The 18,338-nt window shown below is 44.4% G+C and overlaps 1 protein-coding gene across 4 annotated transcripts; it reads left to right on the top strand.

Annotated features, from left to right (window-relative positions):
• The first annotated feature begins 1,664 nt into the window (after positions 1–1,664).
• On the top strand, positions 1,665–12,936 carry C12H16orf46 (chromosome 12 C16orf46 homolog). 4 transcript variants are annotated; one of them, XM_043495258.1, is made up of 5 exons: positions 1,668–1,802; positions 2,520–2,751; positions 3,828–3,967; positions 6,182–7,198; positions 12,098–12,936. In XM_043495258.1, exons 2-5 carry the CDS (start codon positions 2,739–2,741, stop codon positions 12,149–12,151), a joined length of 1,224 nt encoding a protein of 407 aa, XP_043351193.1. In that variant the 5' UTR covers positions 1,668–1,802; positions 2,520–2,738; the 3' UTR covers positions 12,152–12,936. The 4 variants fall into 4 exon arrangements, with proteins under 4 accessions (XP_038224102.1, XP_043351193.1, XP_043351192.1 ...); XM_043495257.1 differs by lacking the exon at positions 3,828–3,967 and having other exon boundaries at positions 1,669–1,802; positions 12,098–12,933; XM_043495259.1 differs by lacking the exon at positions 12,098–12,936 and having other exon boundaries at positions 1,743–1,802; positions 2,512–2,751; positions 6,182–10,834.
• Positions 12,937–18,338: the final 5,402 nt, after the last annotated feature.

Raw genomic sequence — 18,338 nt, 5'->3', positions numbered from 1 at the left:
TTTCTCTGTTCCCCATCCTCCATCCTCTACCCCTCCTGCCGCTGCCCCCCCCCCTCCTCAGCCCCCCCCCCCCCCACCGCCTACCCCCTTCTCCTGCTTCCCCCATCCTCCATCCTCTACCCCTCCTGCCGCTGCCCCCCTCCCTCAGCCCCTCCAGCCCCCCACCGCCTACCCCTTCTCCTGCTTCCCCATCCTCCATCCTCTACCCTCCTGCCGCGGCCCCCCCCCCCCGCCCCTCCAGCCCCCCACCGCCTACCCCCTTCTCCTGCTTCCTCATCCTCCATCCTACTACTCCTCTGCCGCTGCCCCTCCCTCAGTCCCTCCAGCCCCCACCGCCTTCCCCTTCTCCTGCTTCCCCATCCTCCATCCTCTACCCCTCCTGCCGCTGCCCCCTCCTCAGCCCCTCCAGCCCCCCCACAGCCTACCCCCTTCTCCTGCTTCTCATCCCTCCATCCTCTATCCCTCCTGCCGCTGCCCCCTCCCTCAGCCCCTCCAGCCCCCCGCCTACCCCTTCTCCTGCTTCCTCATCCCCATCCTCTACCCCTCCTGCCGCTGCCCCCTCCCTCAGCCCCTCCAGCCCCCCACCGCCTACCCCCTTCTCCTGCTTCCCCATCCTCCATCCTCTACTCCTCCTGCCGCTGCCCCCTCCCTCAGCCCCTCCAGCCCCGCCACCGCCTACCCCCTTCTCCTGCTTCCTCATCCTCCATCCTCTATCCCTCCTGCCGCTGCCCCTCCCTCAGCCCCTCCAGCCCCCCCACCGCCTATCCCCTTCTCCTGCTTCCCCATCCTCCATCCTATACCCCTCCTGCCGCTGCCCCCTCCCTCAGCCCCTCAGCCCCCCCACCGCCTACCCCTTCTCCTGCTTCCTCATCCTCCATCCTCTACCCCTCCTGCCGCTGCCCCCTCCCTCAGCCCCTCCAGCCCCCCCACCGCCTACCCCCTTCTCCTGCTTCCTCATCCTCCATCCTCTATCCCTCCTGCCGCTGCCCCCTCCCTCAGCCCCTCCAGCCCCCCACCGCCTACCCCCTTCTCCTGCTTCCTCATCCTCCATCCTCTACCCCTCCTGCCGCTGCCCCCTCCCTCAGCCCCTCCAGCCCCCCCACGCCTACCCCCTTCTCCTGCTTCCTCAGCCTCCATCCTCTACCCCTCCTGCCGCTGCCCCCTCCCTCAGCCCCTCCAGCCCCCCCGCCGCCTACCCCCTTCTCCTGCTTCCTCATCCTCCATCCTCTACCCCTCCTGCCGCTGCCCCCTCCCTCAGCCCCTCCAGCCCCCCACCGCCTATCCCCTTCTCCTGCTTCCCCATCCCTCCATCCTCCCTCCCTCAGCCCCTCCAGCCCCCCACCGCCTACCCCCTTCTCCTGCTTCCCCATCCTCCATCCTCTACCCCTCCTGCCGCTGCCCCCTCCCTCAACCCCTCCAGCCCCCCACCGCCTACCCCTTCTCCTGCTTCCCCATCCTCCATCCTCTACCCCTCCTGCCGCTGCCCCCTCCCTCAGTCCCTCCAGCCCCCCACCGCCTACCCCCTTCTCCTGCTTCCTCATCCCTCCATCCTCTACTCCTCCTGCCGCTGCCCCCTCCCTCAGTCCCTCCAGCCCCCCACCGCCTTCCCCCTTCTCCTGCTTCCCCATCCCCCCCCCGCAGGCTCTTTGTGTCGCAGCTCGCACCCCATTGCTCATGCGCTCATTGCCGCGCTCCGCCCCCCCCACCGCGTCGCCCAGGGTAACGGCTTCGGGGTGGGAAGGGGGCTGCGAACAACCGGCGCGGCCCGCGCGGCTCCATCTCCCAGCGCCCCGGACCGAAAGGTGGGGGTGGGGAGCAGCACGGGGGGCAGGGGAGAACCTGGGAATGGGGGGACGAGGGGGCAGGGAAGAGCCCAGGAGCTGGGGGGGGGGAAGGCGAGGGGGGGGAGGGGAGAACCTGGGAATGGGGGGACGAGGGGGCAGGGAAGAGCCCAGGAGCTGGGGGGGGGAAGGCGAGGGGGGGGAGGGGAGAACCTGGGAATGGGGGGACGAGGGGGCAGGGAAGAGCCCAGGAGCTGGGGGGGGGAAGGCGAGGGGGGGGAGGGGAGAACCTGGGAATGGGGGGACGAGGGGGCAGGGAAGAGCCCAGGAGCTGGGGGGGGAAGGCGAGGGGGGGGGAGAGGAGGGCCTGGGAATGGGGGGACGAGGGGGCAGGGAAGAGCCCAGGAGCTGGGGGGGGGGAGGCGAGGGGGGGGGAGAGGAGAGCCTGGGAATGGGGGGGCCGAGGGGGGGCGCGGGAGGAGGGAAGGGGAGAGCTAGGAGGAGGGGATGTGGGTGGAAAGGGGCTGGGGCGAAGTGGCTCAGGGAGCAGCCTAAGCTAAGGGACTGGCATAAAATACCCAATTCTGGTTCTTTAGTTAAAAAAAATCCTTTTGGGAGCGGGTCTTCAGGCAGCTGAGTGGGGCAGCAGCCCTAAATGCCTTGCATTAAAATTAGGATATCTGAACCGTCATTGCCAGCTAGATTATCTAAGACCCAGATCTTATTGCAGCTTTAAAGGGTAGAAGCTTGGGGTGCTGGGACCATGATGAACTCCTCCAGGAAGAATGAAGTAGATTTAGAAAAAAGCATTACCAATAAGAAAGCAGAGGAAAGCAAGTGGCAGTGTATCTACCCAAATGAGAGGAGAGAGAGGAATCAAGTTTATACTCTTCTTGGCATCAGCGAGAACGTATTTGAACAAGATGAAAGGTCCTTGGAATATGTCATCAGGACAGGATGGGAGGAAGCTGTAAGTTACATTTTATGTCTTGAAAAATGACTTAGCCAAAAAAAAAAAAATTCTCAAGTGCAGTTTTGGAATATTAGCTAACAATGGCTATTTAAAAATTCATTTGTTTTGGTACAATGTAGTTTGAAAAGTCAACAGATACTGCTCTGGATACCTTAAGGCCTCTAAACCAGAGTCAAAAAGTTGAGAATGGGGGGAAATCATGACAAATCAAAAGCTGATTGTTTTAAACAAGATATTTAACACTACAAATGTTTAAAAAAAAAAAAACAACACCAAAAAGCTAGGAGCTTCAAAATAGTTGTAGGGAGCGGCTTAAAGAGCAGAGGTAGCTATGGAGTAACTTTAAGAACATACTGAAAATATTGTTTAGGGTTTTATTCTTAAATTAAACAGAGATCTAGTTTGTTACAGCTGCAGAATAGTCAGCATGAAATGGAATGTCTGTCACTGTCTTGTAGCATAGACATATGGAATACCTAAAAACCTCACTAAACCTCCAAGTAAGTTCCTCTCCTGTAGCTACAGTGAAGTTAAATAGAAGGAATATTAATAGTGGTTAGTATAAATGGTACTCACATTTGTTTGAAGTAATCCTGATTAAAGCTGCTTCTTGCCTTTTTACCTACAAAAAAAAAAAAAAAGAGATTCTTGAAGAAAAGGCAAGTAGGGTTGTGATGGTTTGGATGCCTTAAGGATTTGGTGTACATTATTCATTGTATCAGAGTAGTAACAAATAGTTCAGCTGTGGGGACAGTTCTCTTGTGTCACAGAGGGAAATGGCTTTGGAGGCTTCTGGTTTCTGTAGTTTTAAGTTTATGAATTTTTCAGAATGACTGTGTGAGTACAATGGGTTCAGGTCTTCCCATTCTAGGGTAGGGTTACCATATGTCCAGGTTTTTCTAGATATTGCCTCTTTTTTGAGCCTCTGTCCTCTGTCCAGGTGGATTTTTCAAATAGGAAATGTCTGGGATTTTTTCAGAGCAGATGCTGCAGCTCAGAAAGAGCCCCGATTAGACCGCTTCCCGATTGGTATCTCTCCAGCATCAGCAGCTGTTTGGTCCATTCCCCTGCAGACAAAGCTGCCGGATCCTGCCCACCCAGGCCTAGGGAGGGGGTCCATAGGGAGGCATGGACTGAGGTCTGTGGCTGCATCCTGGGCTTCTGCCAGCTGTCCTGCCACCATGACAGGGAGCAACACTGCCCCCAACCTCCAGTGAGTACCACTGGCGCAGGTATCCCCTACTGCTCCTCCAACTGTACCTCCCCCCAGTTCCCCCTTCCCCCTCCCAGTGTCCTCTTCTGGGGAACCTGAAATATGGTAACCCTATTCTAGGGGGGCTTAGAAGGTTAAAAATAACTAAGATAAACAACTGTGTTCTATCCTGTGTTAGATGTGGACATATACCAAAGACATTCTTGTGTTAAAGTTGTCTTCCTCCTCCCCCTGCAGTGATGCAGTCTTCTAGACTGGTTTCTTGAAACCTATATGTAGGGCAGACCTATCTGTATAGAAATGCTGTTTTTGTGGTTAGGAATACAGTTAGTGGGGTGAGGATGGTGTTGGATAGTTCGATTATTTTGTTGTAACTTCTTGAGTTGAGTAGATATTTCTAGGTCTAAGTTCTCTGGTACCTGCTGATATAACTGAAAAGCTAAGACTTTCTAACTTTAAAGGTGTGATCTGCAAAACTTAGGTGCCTAAGTCTTGTATGCAGCACCTCTGCACTCCATGAAATTCCTGCTTGGCTGCCACCTAACCCTGGAGACTAGTGGTTTTCAACTGTGGGTCCACAGACTGTCTCAGGGGTCTGCGATAGGTAACTATGAACATTAAGTTTCAGATCCCAGGAAAGGCATTCTGTTTTTCTGACCAATCAAAAGTATGTGAATACCCCCACCCACAGGTCAAAACCTGGAAGTATCATCATTACCATAGAAGCTCACAGTTTAGCGCCCTTTCTCACGCTGCATCAAATGCTGTGCTGAGCAAGTGCAACATTTATAATTGAATTCTGTTCAGTTAGTTTTCAGTCTAAGACTTCTATGATAGGGGTCTATGGACCACAGGTTGAATTTCCAAAGGTGAATTTCTAAAGTACAATGTTGGGGACTAGGAGAGAGACACCTCCATTTGAAAACGTGTAGGGGGCTGCAGATGAAAAAAAATGTTGAAAACCACTGCTGTAGATGCTTAAGCCAACTCTGCCTAACTTTCCACTGTAAATGTTCCCTAGATGCGCAAGTTTTTAGACTCGGGGGCATCCAGATGCTTATCTCCCACCTCGGCCCAAAGTGATTCACAAGCCAGGGGAAGGTACCTATTTGGCTGCATAAATCAGGTCTGGGGCTTAAACAGCTAGATGGCCTTGAAGTACGACTCCCAGATCAGGTCCCATTCAAATTCATGTCTCTTCCCACTCATTGCTTTTTAATGTAAATTTTTTTTTAATATAAGCAAGTCTTTCCCACTTCATTGTACTTTGGACTGTGGTGCAAAAAGAAGCTTTTCTCTTCTCCCAGATTGGTTGCAAAATCACTTCTCTATGTAGGTGACGTGCTTTTTGTGTCCTGTTTCCACCTCTAGTTTATGGTCATTACTTCTACATTTGGTAAGAGTCTGCCTTAAATTTCCACATTTAATTGTGCAGAGGTAGGCTGCTAATGTAGAGCTCTGAAGAGGGATCTTGTAAAAGGGTATTTCAGTTTTGAGCTTTTAATTTTAAGCAGTCAGTAGCAGATGATATGGTTTTCTCCTCTCACCTGGAAGTTTGTCCTGTTGAAGCCTGCAAGGGATTAATATTAGTGAATCAAAAGCTAAGTAAAATCCCCTCCTAGTCAGCAGTCTAGTTGGCAGCAGTGGAACGCATGTTGTTTTGATTGATTGATTGAAATGGCACTCGAAATGCATTTCTTTTGTACATGGATCATAAAAGAAACATCACAATTCTGTTCTGTACTCAGTTTAGTAAAGAAGTGGGAACTAGGGAAAGCTATAATAATCTCTCAGATCCAAGACTTTTGGAGGAAGAGAACATGTTTTTCTTTCAAAGATAATATAATGTAATGGAAATTGGATTTTTCATGGTCTTGGATATTGCCCCTGAGGCTTGCAGTGTAGGACTCTGTAGAAAAGCACTGCAAGCATAAAACTAAAACAGGCATGAAAAAAAAAAATCTATGGAGTCTACTGGTTTTCCTGTCAATAAACAACTTCTTCAAATACAGAGTATTTTTAAGTGGGCCTGACTAAGACTAAAAAATTACTTGTTAATTTGGCCCAAACAATAAACCTAAGTAGCATCATGAGTCGTATTAGTTAATCATTACTGTTACATTGTACATAGTTTTTTTGTTTGTTTGTTTTGTTTTGTTTTTTTTGGTGAAGAAGCAACTAGTATTTAGATTTAACATATTTCTCTGTTCCCAGGTACAAGGCTGGGGTAAAGCTGCTCCATTTGCTTGCCTTCAGTTGCAAAAGCAAGCAAAGAAATCAAGGGCAAATGAAACCATCAACAGTTGCCTGTTTTGCTTAGATATGAGGCAAACTAATGACAAAAGAGAGAGCCAAGAAACCAAGACTACAAGAGATCAATCAAAATCTGATTGCAAATTAAGCACATGTGCTATAGATGATACAGTTTCAGAAAAGAAAGAGGTTCCAGTCCATTCTAGTGAGTCTTCCAATTGTTCTACAACAGATGGAACTAAGAGAGAAAGCTGTAATGGCAAGTTATGCTCTATTCAGACATTTCAAGGTGAAAAGAAAAGTTTGCCAATAAAAGAATACAGTATATGGCACCCAGAAAAAATGAAAAACCCAGAAGCCCTGAAAAGTAAAGCTGTAAAGACCCCTGAGACTACCATGCCTGCTCCAGATAGCTCTGAATCTTCAAACTTAAAGTCTTTACTGGTATTGCCACTAGTGAAAGATGCAACTCCGAAAGATAGCGCAGATCCTTCTTTTAAGAAGAATAAAGCAGCTATCTCCCAGGCAAATCAGAAAATGTTCAATGGTACTTCAGTAGAGACTGCTTCCAGTAGTAAGGGTACTAAAACAATAGAACAAAAGGGGAGAAAAGAAACAGACTGTATTATTCATGATACAGTGAGGGAGAAACAAATTCACGAACCATCATCCTTTGTCTCAAAGCTTCCAAAAGCATCGTTCCTGCAAGGAGGCCCTGAGCAGTTACACTGGCCCTGTGCTCTTTGGCCAGATAGAAAAATTATAACCACTTCTAATTCTGTTTCTTTGAGAAAGTACAGTCATCTAGCTAACATGCAGTTTCTGCATACAAAAGGAATACAGTACACAAAACATGATGAGATCAGAGGTCCTTTCACCAACAGTATTAAAAACAGAAGTCTCTCAGAGGCCAAGCAAGGAAATGAATCAAACACACAAGTGGTGCAACTGCTTCCTGGACTATTCCCTTCATTAACGGTCAGCCTGTTGCAATAACCGCAGTGTCTTCTAGACTGACCTAACATTTTTATACTGTAACTTCATGTCATTTTCTTCTATTTGTTTGAACTCATTATATATGAGAAAAGGATTGAAGATACATTGTACTTGTGCTCCTTGTGAGCAGAAACTGTCCATTTGTTAATTTCTGTAGGTGCTACTTATATGTATCAGTTTAATACTATGCATTACTTCCAAATAATTTAATTTCCAGTTTATAGATTAACTATCTCTGTCTATGGTATACATTATGCTAATTCCCCATTGCCCCATATTAATTTATTTAAAGTTCTACTGGAACTAAGTGCATTCACCTCATTCAGGTGCAGCCTTCATGAACAATTAGACTGTGGGGCAAGCTGGGGTGTGAATCTATCCCACACCAGTCTGCCCTGCTCTAAACTGTCCATGTACACCCTGCTGCTATATGTTAAGTTTGTCAGAGTGCTTGGAGTTAGTCCTTCTTAGGTCAAAGCACTTTAGCAATCGTTAATGCACACAGACAGTTAAGAGCATGGCAGGCTAGTCTAGCATAGATTCACGTCCCAGCTTCCCACAGTCTAATTGTTCATGCAAACAAAGCCTAAGTATGGTCATGGGGTACCTGGCTCAACAATGCATTTTTAGCACAATCTTGAGTTCATCCCTTTTCAGCAAGCCATTTAAGAATGTTCTTTATTTTAAATATGTGCTTCAGTTTAATAGAGAGCCATGGGGCTGAATATTTGTTTAGTTGCTTTGCAGAACTGGGATGTAAAAAAGCAGCAGAACTAGTCAAGTAGCCCCAGGAACAGCAGCTCTTTCACAGAGGCATGGTAAAATGTTCACTTATCACGTTTCTCCTTATTGATTTAAGTATTATTAGTATTTTTTGGGGTATGCTTCCTTGTTTTGTTTTCATGTTTTATTAACAGAGGCCAGACTCATCTATTATTTAACAGATATCAAGTTTTGTCTGTGTTAAATGTACATTTCATTTTGATTAATTAGCTGTCACAGTTTCCTCCATAAAATACAGGTTAAATTTGCATTCATAATTTAGAATAGCTTCAATAAAAATTATCCACATTCAAAATGACTGCATGTTTCTCAGTAGTCAAAGATTTTCTGTGACCGGCAGCCACTTATTTATTCTCTCCCCCTTTTTGATGCATTTGACAATAACTTGGAAGTAATAGGGAAGATAATACGAGTTAAAAATTCTCAAATATCACATGTTCCACTGCCAGAGCTTTAAATTTATCATCTAGCTGATTTAAGATTCAGAGAATCAGTCATAGGAGATTAAAGTTAAATCCAGAATTCATATTTTTATTGTATGATACTTTCAAAGCAGTTTACAGACTTCTACATATTAAACTATTTACTCACTTTCATGTATGCACTGCTTTAGACATTCCAAAGAGAGCGAGAGAAAGCAAGCTCTTTCTAGGCAGTAACTAGAAACAAAGGCTAAGTAATGAAAGGACTTTTACACTTTAAAAAGCTACATGAAGAAATTGCCCACTATTGATGTGCAATAACCTCTAGGGGAGAAATACAGCAGCCCTTCAACACCACACATCACTGTTGCATAATAGTTTAGGGCAGATGTGAATAATATTGTTTTCCAATAGAAGTTATTGTGGGAATTAAAGCAGAGTGCAATGGCTCATGTCACTACTGTTCATTTATGAAGTGGTCAGACCTTCTATCTGATCTTGAACAGCTACAAGAGATCACCTGAAATACAATATAGTGGTACTAGTGTGGAGGGAAGAGTGCCACCTACTGAATGTTCATCTAGTTGTGGTGAGAGGGGAACCCATACCACACGAGGTGTTAGGTATTCAACTGTAACTTGAGATGAATTACTGCCTTTTTTTAAAAAAAAAAAAAAAAAAACTTCCTTTATTTTACTTCCTTTTCCTGAAGAGTGATTATGGAAAATAAGCCCCTTTGACAGCAGTCACTGGTGGCAAATTCAATACCTTGTGATAAATTTAGAGAATACATAGTTCTAAGATTATTATTTATGAGTTTGGGTCAGAGTAGTGGGGTCATCCTCAAATGGGAACAAAATCATCAGTTAGATAGCCCGGCTTTTGCAGAGTGTACTGGGGCAAAATCACTGAGCCATTATCTCTTACAAGACCTGGTGTTTTATTTCAACGAGGCTTTAGCCTGAATATTGACTATAGGATTTTTCCCTGTATTTCCAATGTAAGATTTCTTCCTTCCTCCCTCACCTTTCCTTAAACATTTAGGAGAATTCTTTTTATAGTGGCTATTTTTGAAGACATCTGATATGCTGTGGTGCTTGTTTACTGATAGAAGTTGTAGACGTATGTGAACTACCACAAGAAAAATACATTTAACTAGAAATCCAGCCAGGACAATGAAAATCTTCTTACCTACATTCCATTCTGTGAAGTAATGGATTTTATGGTGCATCTGGCATAACAGAAGAATGGAGTGCTTTGTATTATAACTTTAGATCACAAATTCTGTAGCAAGATAGTTTGTTTTTCCACTTGGTGCTCTCATGCTTTTAAAACAGGAATGGGAATACACGGTTATTTATTCAAAAACAGAACTGGCTGTAAATAGTCCTAATGATTCCCACTCACTGTTTGTAGAGGAAATATCTATTGTATTTTGTTTACAAGAATCAAGGCAGTAGAAAGTCCAGGGGTCTGTTTTAACTATGCAATTTTATCACAGTACTACAGTTGCACATGTACAATATCTGTCAGAATAGAGACATCATTCAGTAGGTCAGTTATCTCTCTCTCCCCCCAACATCCATTTTATAATAGACTAACTCCTTTTACAATATATGCCCTGTTCTATATCTGCACTTGTCTTGTGCTTTTAGGTTGAAACATCTTAGCCAGAAGGGCAACAGATGCAATCTGCCTTATTTTTATTTAATTAAAAGTAGCAGTAGTAGTAAATTCTCTAGTGATTTATACCATAACACTGTATTTAAATGTAAAATATCCTTTTCTCTAGAAATAAACGGACATTTATGTGAGCAGAGATATTTAAGATATATTTAATAAGCACTACAAGTAGGATGCTGGTGTGTCTACTAGTCTCCAACCTTGTACTTAATTTTAAAAATATGCTGTAAAAGAAACATCAGAAAATCATTAAGACCAACTTAGATCCTTCACAAATAACCAAAACATGTAGAAAGAGCGAATCAGTCCAAACATCGGCTTTTCAGTCCTCAGACAGTACTGTGTACACTTTTCACTAGATAGCACTATTTAAACATTATATAGGGTCCTGTGAAATTACTGACATTTCCATGGCCTGAAAAGAGAGAAGGTGGTGTCTGTGAGATAGTTGAAAACACTGAAGCTTCAAAGAGAAAATAGAAAAATGACCGATTAGAAGGAGAAAGCCACACCATTCATGTTCAGTATGGTAATTAAATAAACTTGCATTAACTGGATGTCAGCACTACTGATAGTAGATTATTTGACAGATGATATGAAAAAACACTGGTTACAGCAGAAAGTTATGAGCCTTGCTTCTGCAACATCTAAGTTTTATGGGTGTATTAGATAAAGAATGACTTTAAAAATATCGTAAATTCATTTTTAAACACCTTGATTTTTTTCTTTAGTCTTTGTATTTCATTTTCAATAAGAGTATTTATTGTATTTGTGATAATTAGTTTCACATTCACACCCCCTCCCCATTCTTGTAGATCTAATTTAGATTTTATAAATTTATTAGGCATTTTAATTGCAGCTTTGATAAACTACATGCAACACTTATGAATGCAAATATTTAAAAACTCCAAACAAAAATAAAGTAAAGATCAGAAAGGCAAAAGGACATTCATTTCCTACAGTTAGAGAGTTTGACTAGCACCTTCCATTTTGGTCAGAGAATTGAGATGGGGAGACCCCCGGTCATAAATGTGCCAACGAAACCTCAGGATAACATCAAACTGTGTAGAGATCAAAAATTGCTCAGTTATTTATTTATATCATTATAAACAGCAAAATTTGGCACTAAGATGTTAAGAATTGTTACAGCTACTCTATAGCACTCATTTTTCAGAGGCAGCAGGTCAGGTTCCAATGTCAATTACCCCCAACTGGAAAAAAAAAAATCAAGAATTTTTTACATTAGAAGTATTTCACACTGTAAGCTTGTGACAGAACCAAGACTAAAACTCAGCTCTCTTGCCTCTAAATCCTTTTCTCCAACTACAGAACCACCCTTCCTTCCCTCCGCTGTCTTCTGTGGAGTTGTTCTGGATTTAGGGTGGCAAGGCTGAGATCAGAATTTGGCTCAGAGAGCAGAATGCAATTGTAGCTGCATGGGTGAACTTGGAGACTGTGCTAAGGTGCGGAACATCAGAAGAGTTCCTCTGAGTGAATTTCAGCTTCCTAAACAATTGCACTTACAGGTGAGGATTTCATGGCAGATCAGAAAAATTCAAGTGAGCCTTTGCAAAATTAACCTTCTCAGGTTGATTTGGGTTGGAAGGAAAAGTTTTTCTTTTGCAGGACGACATGAGATGTTGAAATGTCATGGAAACCTGTGAAAGTCATGTCCCTACATAACTGCCCCAAAACGTGCACCGCAGTCATCTCTTTATATGACCACAAAAAGCATTAAAAGCCCTGCAGTGTCTCCTGCAGATTTAGGACTTGCAGGAATAGCTGAAAATAACTTTTATAAAGGGAGGTCAAGAGTTAAGAAGTCCTTTGTAAATTCCAGATACTTTGTTTCTAAAGAGGATTTGAAGAATTATAATCAATTAATATCAACACCACAAATGCACTTAGCCACTGCATTAATGATTTTTTTTATTTTTACTGTTATAAAATCCACTTATATTAATGTGCATTTAACATGCTTTTGTACCGCCAGGTAAAAGGCTGCTGTAAAGATGCTCTCTTCACCTGCTACCAAGTAAAAAAATAAGTCTAAAAAATCAAAGACAAAGGAAACAGTCACTCACTTACCTCACATAGATATAGCACCATCTACCAAAAAAGAACTGGCCCAGGCAACCAAGTCTACAAAAGATCGATCAAAGCCTAATTGCAAATTAACTACACATGCTGTAGGAGATACAGTTTCAGGAAAAGAAAAGGTTCCAGTCTGTTGCAGACACACACTCAATTTTGCTCCTATGACAGATAACACTAAAGGAGAAAGGAGTAATGGCAAATTGCATGCTACTCGGACTCTTCAAGGTGAAAAGAGTACCAAGAACTTGCCAAGAAACAAGAACAACAAAAGGCAACTAGAAAAGATCATAAAAAAAGCCCTGAAATGTAAAGATATGAGCCTGCCACACATAAGCCATGGTAATCCTCATGAAAGCCTGAGATGTATGACCTTAAAGACACTACTGGTTCTGCTTCAGCTGAAAGAAACAGCTCCCTGTTTGTATCTAGAACCTTCTGTTAAGAAGAGGAAAGCAATTTCCATCTAGGGAAATGAGAGAAATCTCAATACTGCTGCAACTGAACCTACTTCCTATATCATAGTACTAAAACAAAGCAAGAGGGTGAAAAGTGACTTGTTGACAGCATAAACAATACAGAGATGGATCAAATAAAAAAAAAAATCAATGCACCACCTTTTTTGGTCCCTCACTTCCAAATGTCTCATTCTTTGAGAGATTTCACGTCTGTTCTGCAGTAGGTGTTTGGGTGCTCCAGTGCACAGTTAGAGATTTTACCCTGAGCACAAACCATCAAGTCAGCCCGAGCACCCTCTGCTTTCTCTCTCTCTCTCTCTCTCTCTCTCTCTCACACACACACACACACACACACACACACACACCCCTCCCCCCCCCACCCCCGTGTAGGCATAAAGAGCTAAGCTACCAGAAACCCTCTTCAGTTCCTTCCTACCACCCGTGACAGTTGATAAAGCTCCCGGTCCTTGCTTCTGCAAGTCTTTACTTGATATCTGTATATAGGACCTGTAGATAGTGTTGTGAGTTTAAAAAAATAAGTTTTTGTAGTTTTGTGTGGTTCTGGTGATATGCCATGTTCTCCAGATTTCAAGCTCTGCCACTCTTGTAGTAAGACAATGCCTAATAGTGACCTTCACCCCAACTGCCTTGAGTGCTTGTGGGAAGCATTTGTATGGTTTTCAAACCCCATTCAAAAAAAAAAAAAAAGACAGGGCAGCCAGATTAAAATATCCGCCTATTGAATTGGCGCTATGGCCTCCATCTCACTACTCTACTTCGGTCAGGGTATGCATCACAGCGGCATCAGTCAGTAGTACATCTCCAGTCTACTGATACTGAGGGGCAGATCAGCCTCACAGGTGCCAATGAAGAGACATTGGAAATTGCATTTGGTACTGGGGTCTTCAAAAGAATCAAACAGAATAAGGTCTTCTAAAGACTGAGGAGGGTGTTTAAAGAGGAAGCACCTCTAAACAGGAGAGTTCATTGACTCCAAAGCCCAGCGTAGGCCTTTTGAGACCAGCTATTGGAGCACCTTCATTGGCATCTCCTTGTGCCATGTGTCTTCCCAGTACCATATATTCCTAAGGTGTTTGATGCCATCAGAGAGTTGTTAAAACTCTTGGTGCTGCCATCACCGGTTCAAGAGACTCACCTGACACCAATGGCTAAGACACCTTCCAGCACCTTCACCTCCTCACTGAGCAGCTCCAGGGTGCCAGTTAGGCTAGCACCATCTAGGGGAATGCCACAGATCTCCCAGGCACCCCGTCTTTAGAGTCTGAGCTTCTTCACTGGCACCAATCGGTATGGCATCAGCTTGGTCTCAAGAAGCAGCTTCTTCCTCACCAGATTTTGAAGTGAGATCCTACGAATCCCAACCTAGTCGGTCCCATCCGGAGGAGGGCCCTGATTTCTGCATCAGTATCAGCTGGGAACTTATAGAAGGGACCTTTGGACTATGCATGTTTGGGGACTGGGCCATACCAATGACCCTTTTGGAACCCCCGGGACTTCCTCCATACAATCAAGAATGTCCCTGGAGCCATCTCAGCTGGCTTCATCTGCTGGGTATCAGGAGCATCGTCCCCACAAGCACTATAGTGTCAGTACTGAGCCTGGCACCAAGCAGAGTCAAGATCCTTTTCATGAACAGCCACAAGAGAAGCAGGCACTGGACCATCCCCTGTACTGTTAACATCCTCTTCCTCATCCATGAATGAGGCAATTGTAGCAAAGCCTATTTCTTCACCTCTGGATGATTTTACGATTCCCCAGGAGTTGAGGAGATGGCTATGGCCATAGATATCCACCCAGAGGTGGTCTGGGAAAAATCCACAAGCTGGTGGACATTCAGCCATCTGCAGCTCAAGCTAGAATAGCTCTGCCGATAAATGAGGCTTACAGCGTACCAAGGTCCTCTGGCTGACTCCAGCATCCCTACTACCGACTGTGAAAAGAGCAGAGAGATGACACTATGTTTGAGCACCTGTATAACCATCATCCTCCAGGCTCCCTTGCAGTGCCAGCAGCTAATGAAAAAGAAAGACCATGGCACCAGGCTTCAACCCCAAAAAATTCAGACAGAGAATCCTGACTTATTGGGGAGGAAGTGTCATTCCACTGAGCACAAACCATCAGGTCAGCCCGAGCACTCTCTCTCTCTCTCTCACACACACACACACACACCACCCACCCACCTAGGCATAAAGAGCTAAGTTGCCAGAGACCCTCTTCAGTTCCTTCCTACCAGATTACGGCTTTATTCCAGAAGGGTATTGCAAACCAGCAAGACTTGCTGGGATGCTACAATTTAACCCTCTGGTATACTGTTCTGAAGTTAAAAGAAACTCCCAGATGAAAGGTGTGACGAGTTAGACTCTTTCAGGGAGGTCACCGGATGTACTGGGGTTTCACTGGGCCCCTCCTGCTCTACCAGCCTGGATTCCCTCTCCCTGTTTTGCTAAATTAGAGTCTCTGGCCTCTTGCAGCGCGCGCACACACACACACACACGGCCACACCCTACTTTCATGTGGCAATTCATCAGGGACACAAAGTTTCTGAGATTGACTGTCAGTGGTCACCATTATCAGTTCACAGTCCTCGCCCTTTTGTGTTCTCAGCTGCCTCACGTGTTTTTACAAACTGTATGGCAGGGGTGGCAACATTCCTCCAGAGGTTGGGGCCCATGTATTCCCTTACCTGGGCAACTGGCTGATAAGCAGTTGGTGTCCAACATTTGCACAACCTGATCCACCTTTGACATGCTAGTCCTCCTGATCAACTCAGACAAGTCAGTCCCATCTTTAGAACAGAAAATAAAATTTATTGGAGTGGTCCTGAACTTGACAACAGCCAGGGCTTTACTGCTGCAGACAAGATTTCATACAATGCAAAGCCTCATTCTGGACTTAAAAGCAAGGCTTATCCTCTCACCATGATGAGTTGTTGTTTAAGGCTTCTGGGGCACATGTCAGCATGCACCTGTATGGTCCAGTATATCAGATTGCACCTCAAACTCCTTCACAGCCAGGTGGCAAAAGTATATTCTCCAAGAAAGCACCACACAGACATGTTAGTGCACGTACCAATTCACATCCAATATTCTATGGATTGGTGGATGGACTCTACCAATGTATGCATGGGAGTTTTTTTGTCCCATCTCACACTCTTAATTTAGTCACAGATGCATTGGACCTGGGATGGGGAGGGCTCAGCTGAGCCACCTGAGATGCAGGGTCTCTGGTCTCCCGAAGAGCTCAGTATGCACAAATATCAGGGAGGTGCGGGCTATCCATTTAGTTTCCATGACGTTCCTTCCTTGCATTAGGGGAAGGGGCATATTGTTGCTCACCGGCAATACAACCAACATATTTTATGTAAATATGTAGGAGGAACCCAGTCCTCACTATTCTGTTGGAAAGCAATCCTGCTCTGGGACTTCTGCATCAGTAACTCTATACTTTGAAAATGGCCCACCTCCTGGGGACTCAGAATATGCTGGCAGATCACCTGAGCAGGTTGCTTATTCATCACCATGACTGCTCCCTTTGCCCAAACATAGCAAGGTCCATTTTCTAGCTCTGGGGAACTCTCCAAGTAGATTTACAACAAGGGACAACACAATGTCACCAGTTCTGCTTCAGAGCAGTACACAGCCCAGGTTCATTGATGGATTCTTTTGTACTGCATGCTTTTCTCCTATCCCTCTTCTAACAAGAGTTCTGCACAAGGCCAAACAGGACAAGGTCAGTGTTATACTAATGGCCATGGCTTGGCCCCATCAATGCTGGTTTTCACAGCTCTCGGACCTCTCAATCAGTCCCTCTTACTCCTCCTTCACACAGACCTAGTTTTGCCGAATCACAGCCACCTCTTCCATTCCAACCTTCATGCTCTTCACCTGATGGCCTGGAGACTTCATGGCTAACATCGGCAGAGAAGTCCTGCTCCAGAGAAGTGCAACCTAATTCCAACCTAATTTTGTAAGCTTTTTAAAGGGTTTGGATAGGCTGTTTCCACATGTACAGAGTCCTATTCCAGCATGGAGACTGAATTTAGCCTTAAAGCTGATGGGTCCCACCTTTGAGTCTCTCTAGCAACCTGTTACACCTTTCAAACAAAGTAGCATTTTTAATAGCCATTCCATCGGCCAGGTGAATAGAGGAGTTCAGGGCATTAGTATCAAATCCTCCATATTTTTTTTATGCAGATAAAGTCTACCTTCGTCCACATCCATGGTTTTTTTTTTTTGTTTTTTTAAAATGAGAAAATGGTCTCCTCTTTCATTATAAACCAACCAGTTTTCTTAACCTTCTTCCCAAAGCCTCATGATAATAAGGGAGAGGAGTCACTCCAAACTCTAGATGTTGGAAGAGTGTGTTAGTATTCTATTGGAACAGACTAAAAATGACTTTTCCGGTCTTTGTCTCAATTTATTGTTGCATTTGCAGACAGAATGAAGGGCCGCCTGGTTTCCATGCATAGGATTTTTGTTGTAGACATCTAGTTGTATTCACCTAGGTTACCGGTTGGTTAACATGAACCCTCGGGATAGAGTATTGGGTCATTCAACTAGATCCAAAGCTGACTTTATGGCATTTCTGGCTCATGCACCTGTACTTTGCAGGTACATCTTTCCTACAAGATGACTCCAAGCAGCATCACTGGCATTGTATTCTTTGTAAGACAGAAACACTGCAATTAGTTCTCATGCTATTGTCTTGAGAGAACAGTCAACTTACCAGCGTGCAATTTCTGCAAAGAAGGGGAGTGCAGAACACTGAACACAACGTGGCTAGGGCTGCTTTCATTAACAATAACAGAAAAGACCAGACTCTCAGTGAGGCCAAGCAAAGTAGCAGGTCAGAAAAGGTCCACTTATCTCAGAAAAGTTATTGCCTTCCTTAATAGTCAGCAAAATCCCTATGTTGCCTTTTAAACTGTCTGCCCCCTCCCGCCCCACACTTCTTTTTGGGACAATGTAACTTCACAGCAATAAACTGATTTGAGCTCATTGGACCAAATTTATTCCGGTTAGCAGATATAAAACTGGAGTAACTGCACTAGTCTAATTGAACAGAATTTGACCCCACAAGACATATCGTGGTCATTGGTAGCAGATGTGGGCAGTTGATAGATGTGGGCATATGTAATTATGTAAAATAGTTAAAGTATTTTAAACAAGGATTTAAAATCTAGCTAATGATTAAGCACTGACTTCTTCACCAGACTATACATGATTTCAGAGAAGTTCCAACACCATCTCTAGAACAAAGGGAAGGTTACAAGTAGTCAGGGCTCCAAAATAACACACTTTAAAAAAGCTGACCAGATCCATATTGTGTTTCATGAAAACACTCCATATGATAAATTTCAATTTATTGGAGTAATTGAAAGGCATTGCTACGCACTCTACATTTCCTTGCAGAGGCTTACAACCAAAATATTGCATCCATGTATTAGGGCATTAGAACAAATGGTAATTATATATTTTTTAAGAAGTGTATTTCCAGCCATAGCATGCCTTTAAACAGATAGTTTGACATGGGCAAAGTGCAGCCAAGCTGGGCAAATGCAGTGCTAACACTTCAGGGGTTCAGCACTGTCCTAACTTACACCTCTGCACCACAACCATGTCAGAGCAAGATCTGACCCCATTAGGGCCATCTGTGTAGGCA

Source organism: Dermochelys coriacea, chromosome 12 (genome assembly GCF_009764565.3).
Source record: "Dermochelys coriacea isolate rDerCor1 chromosome 12, rDerCor1.pri.v4, whole genome shotgun sequence".
In the NCBI taxonomy this organism is placed as follows: Eukaryota; Metazoa; Chordata; order Testudines; family Dermochelyidae; genus Dermochelys; species Dermochelys coriacea.
The sequence above is the reverse complement of the archived record's forward strand: the minus strand, read 5'-3'. Positions and strand labels throughout refer to the sequence as shown.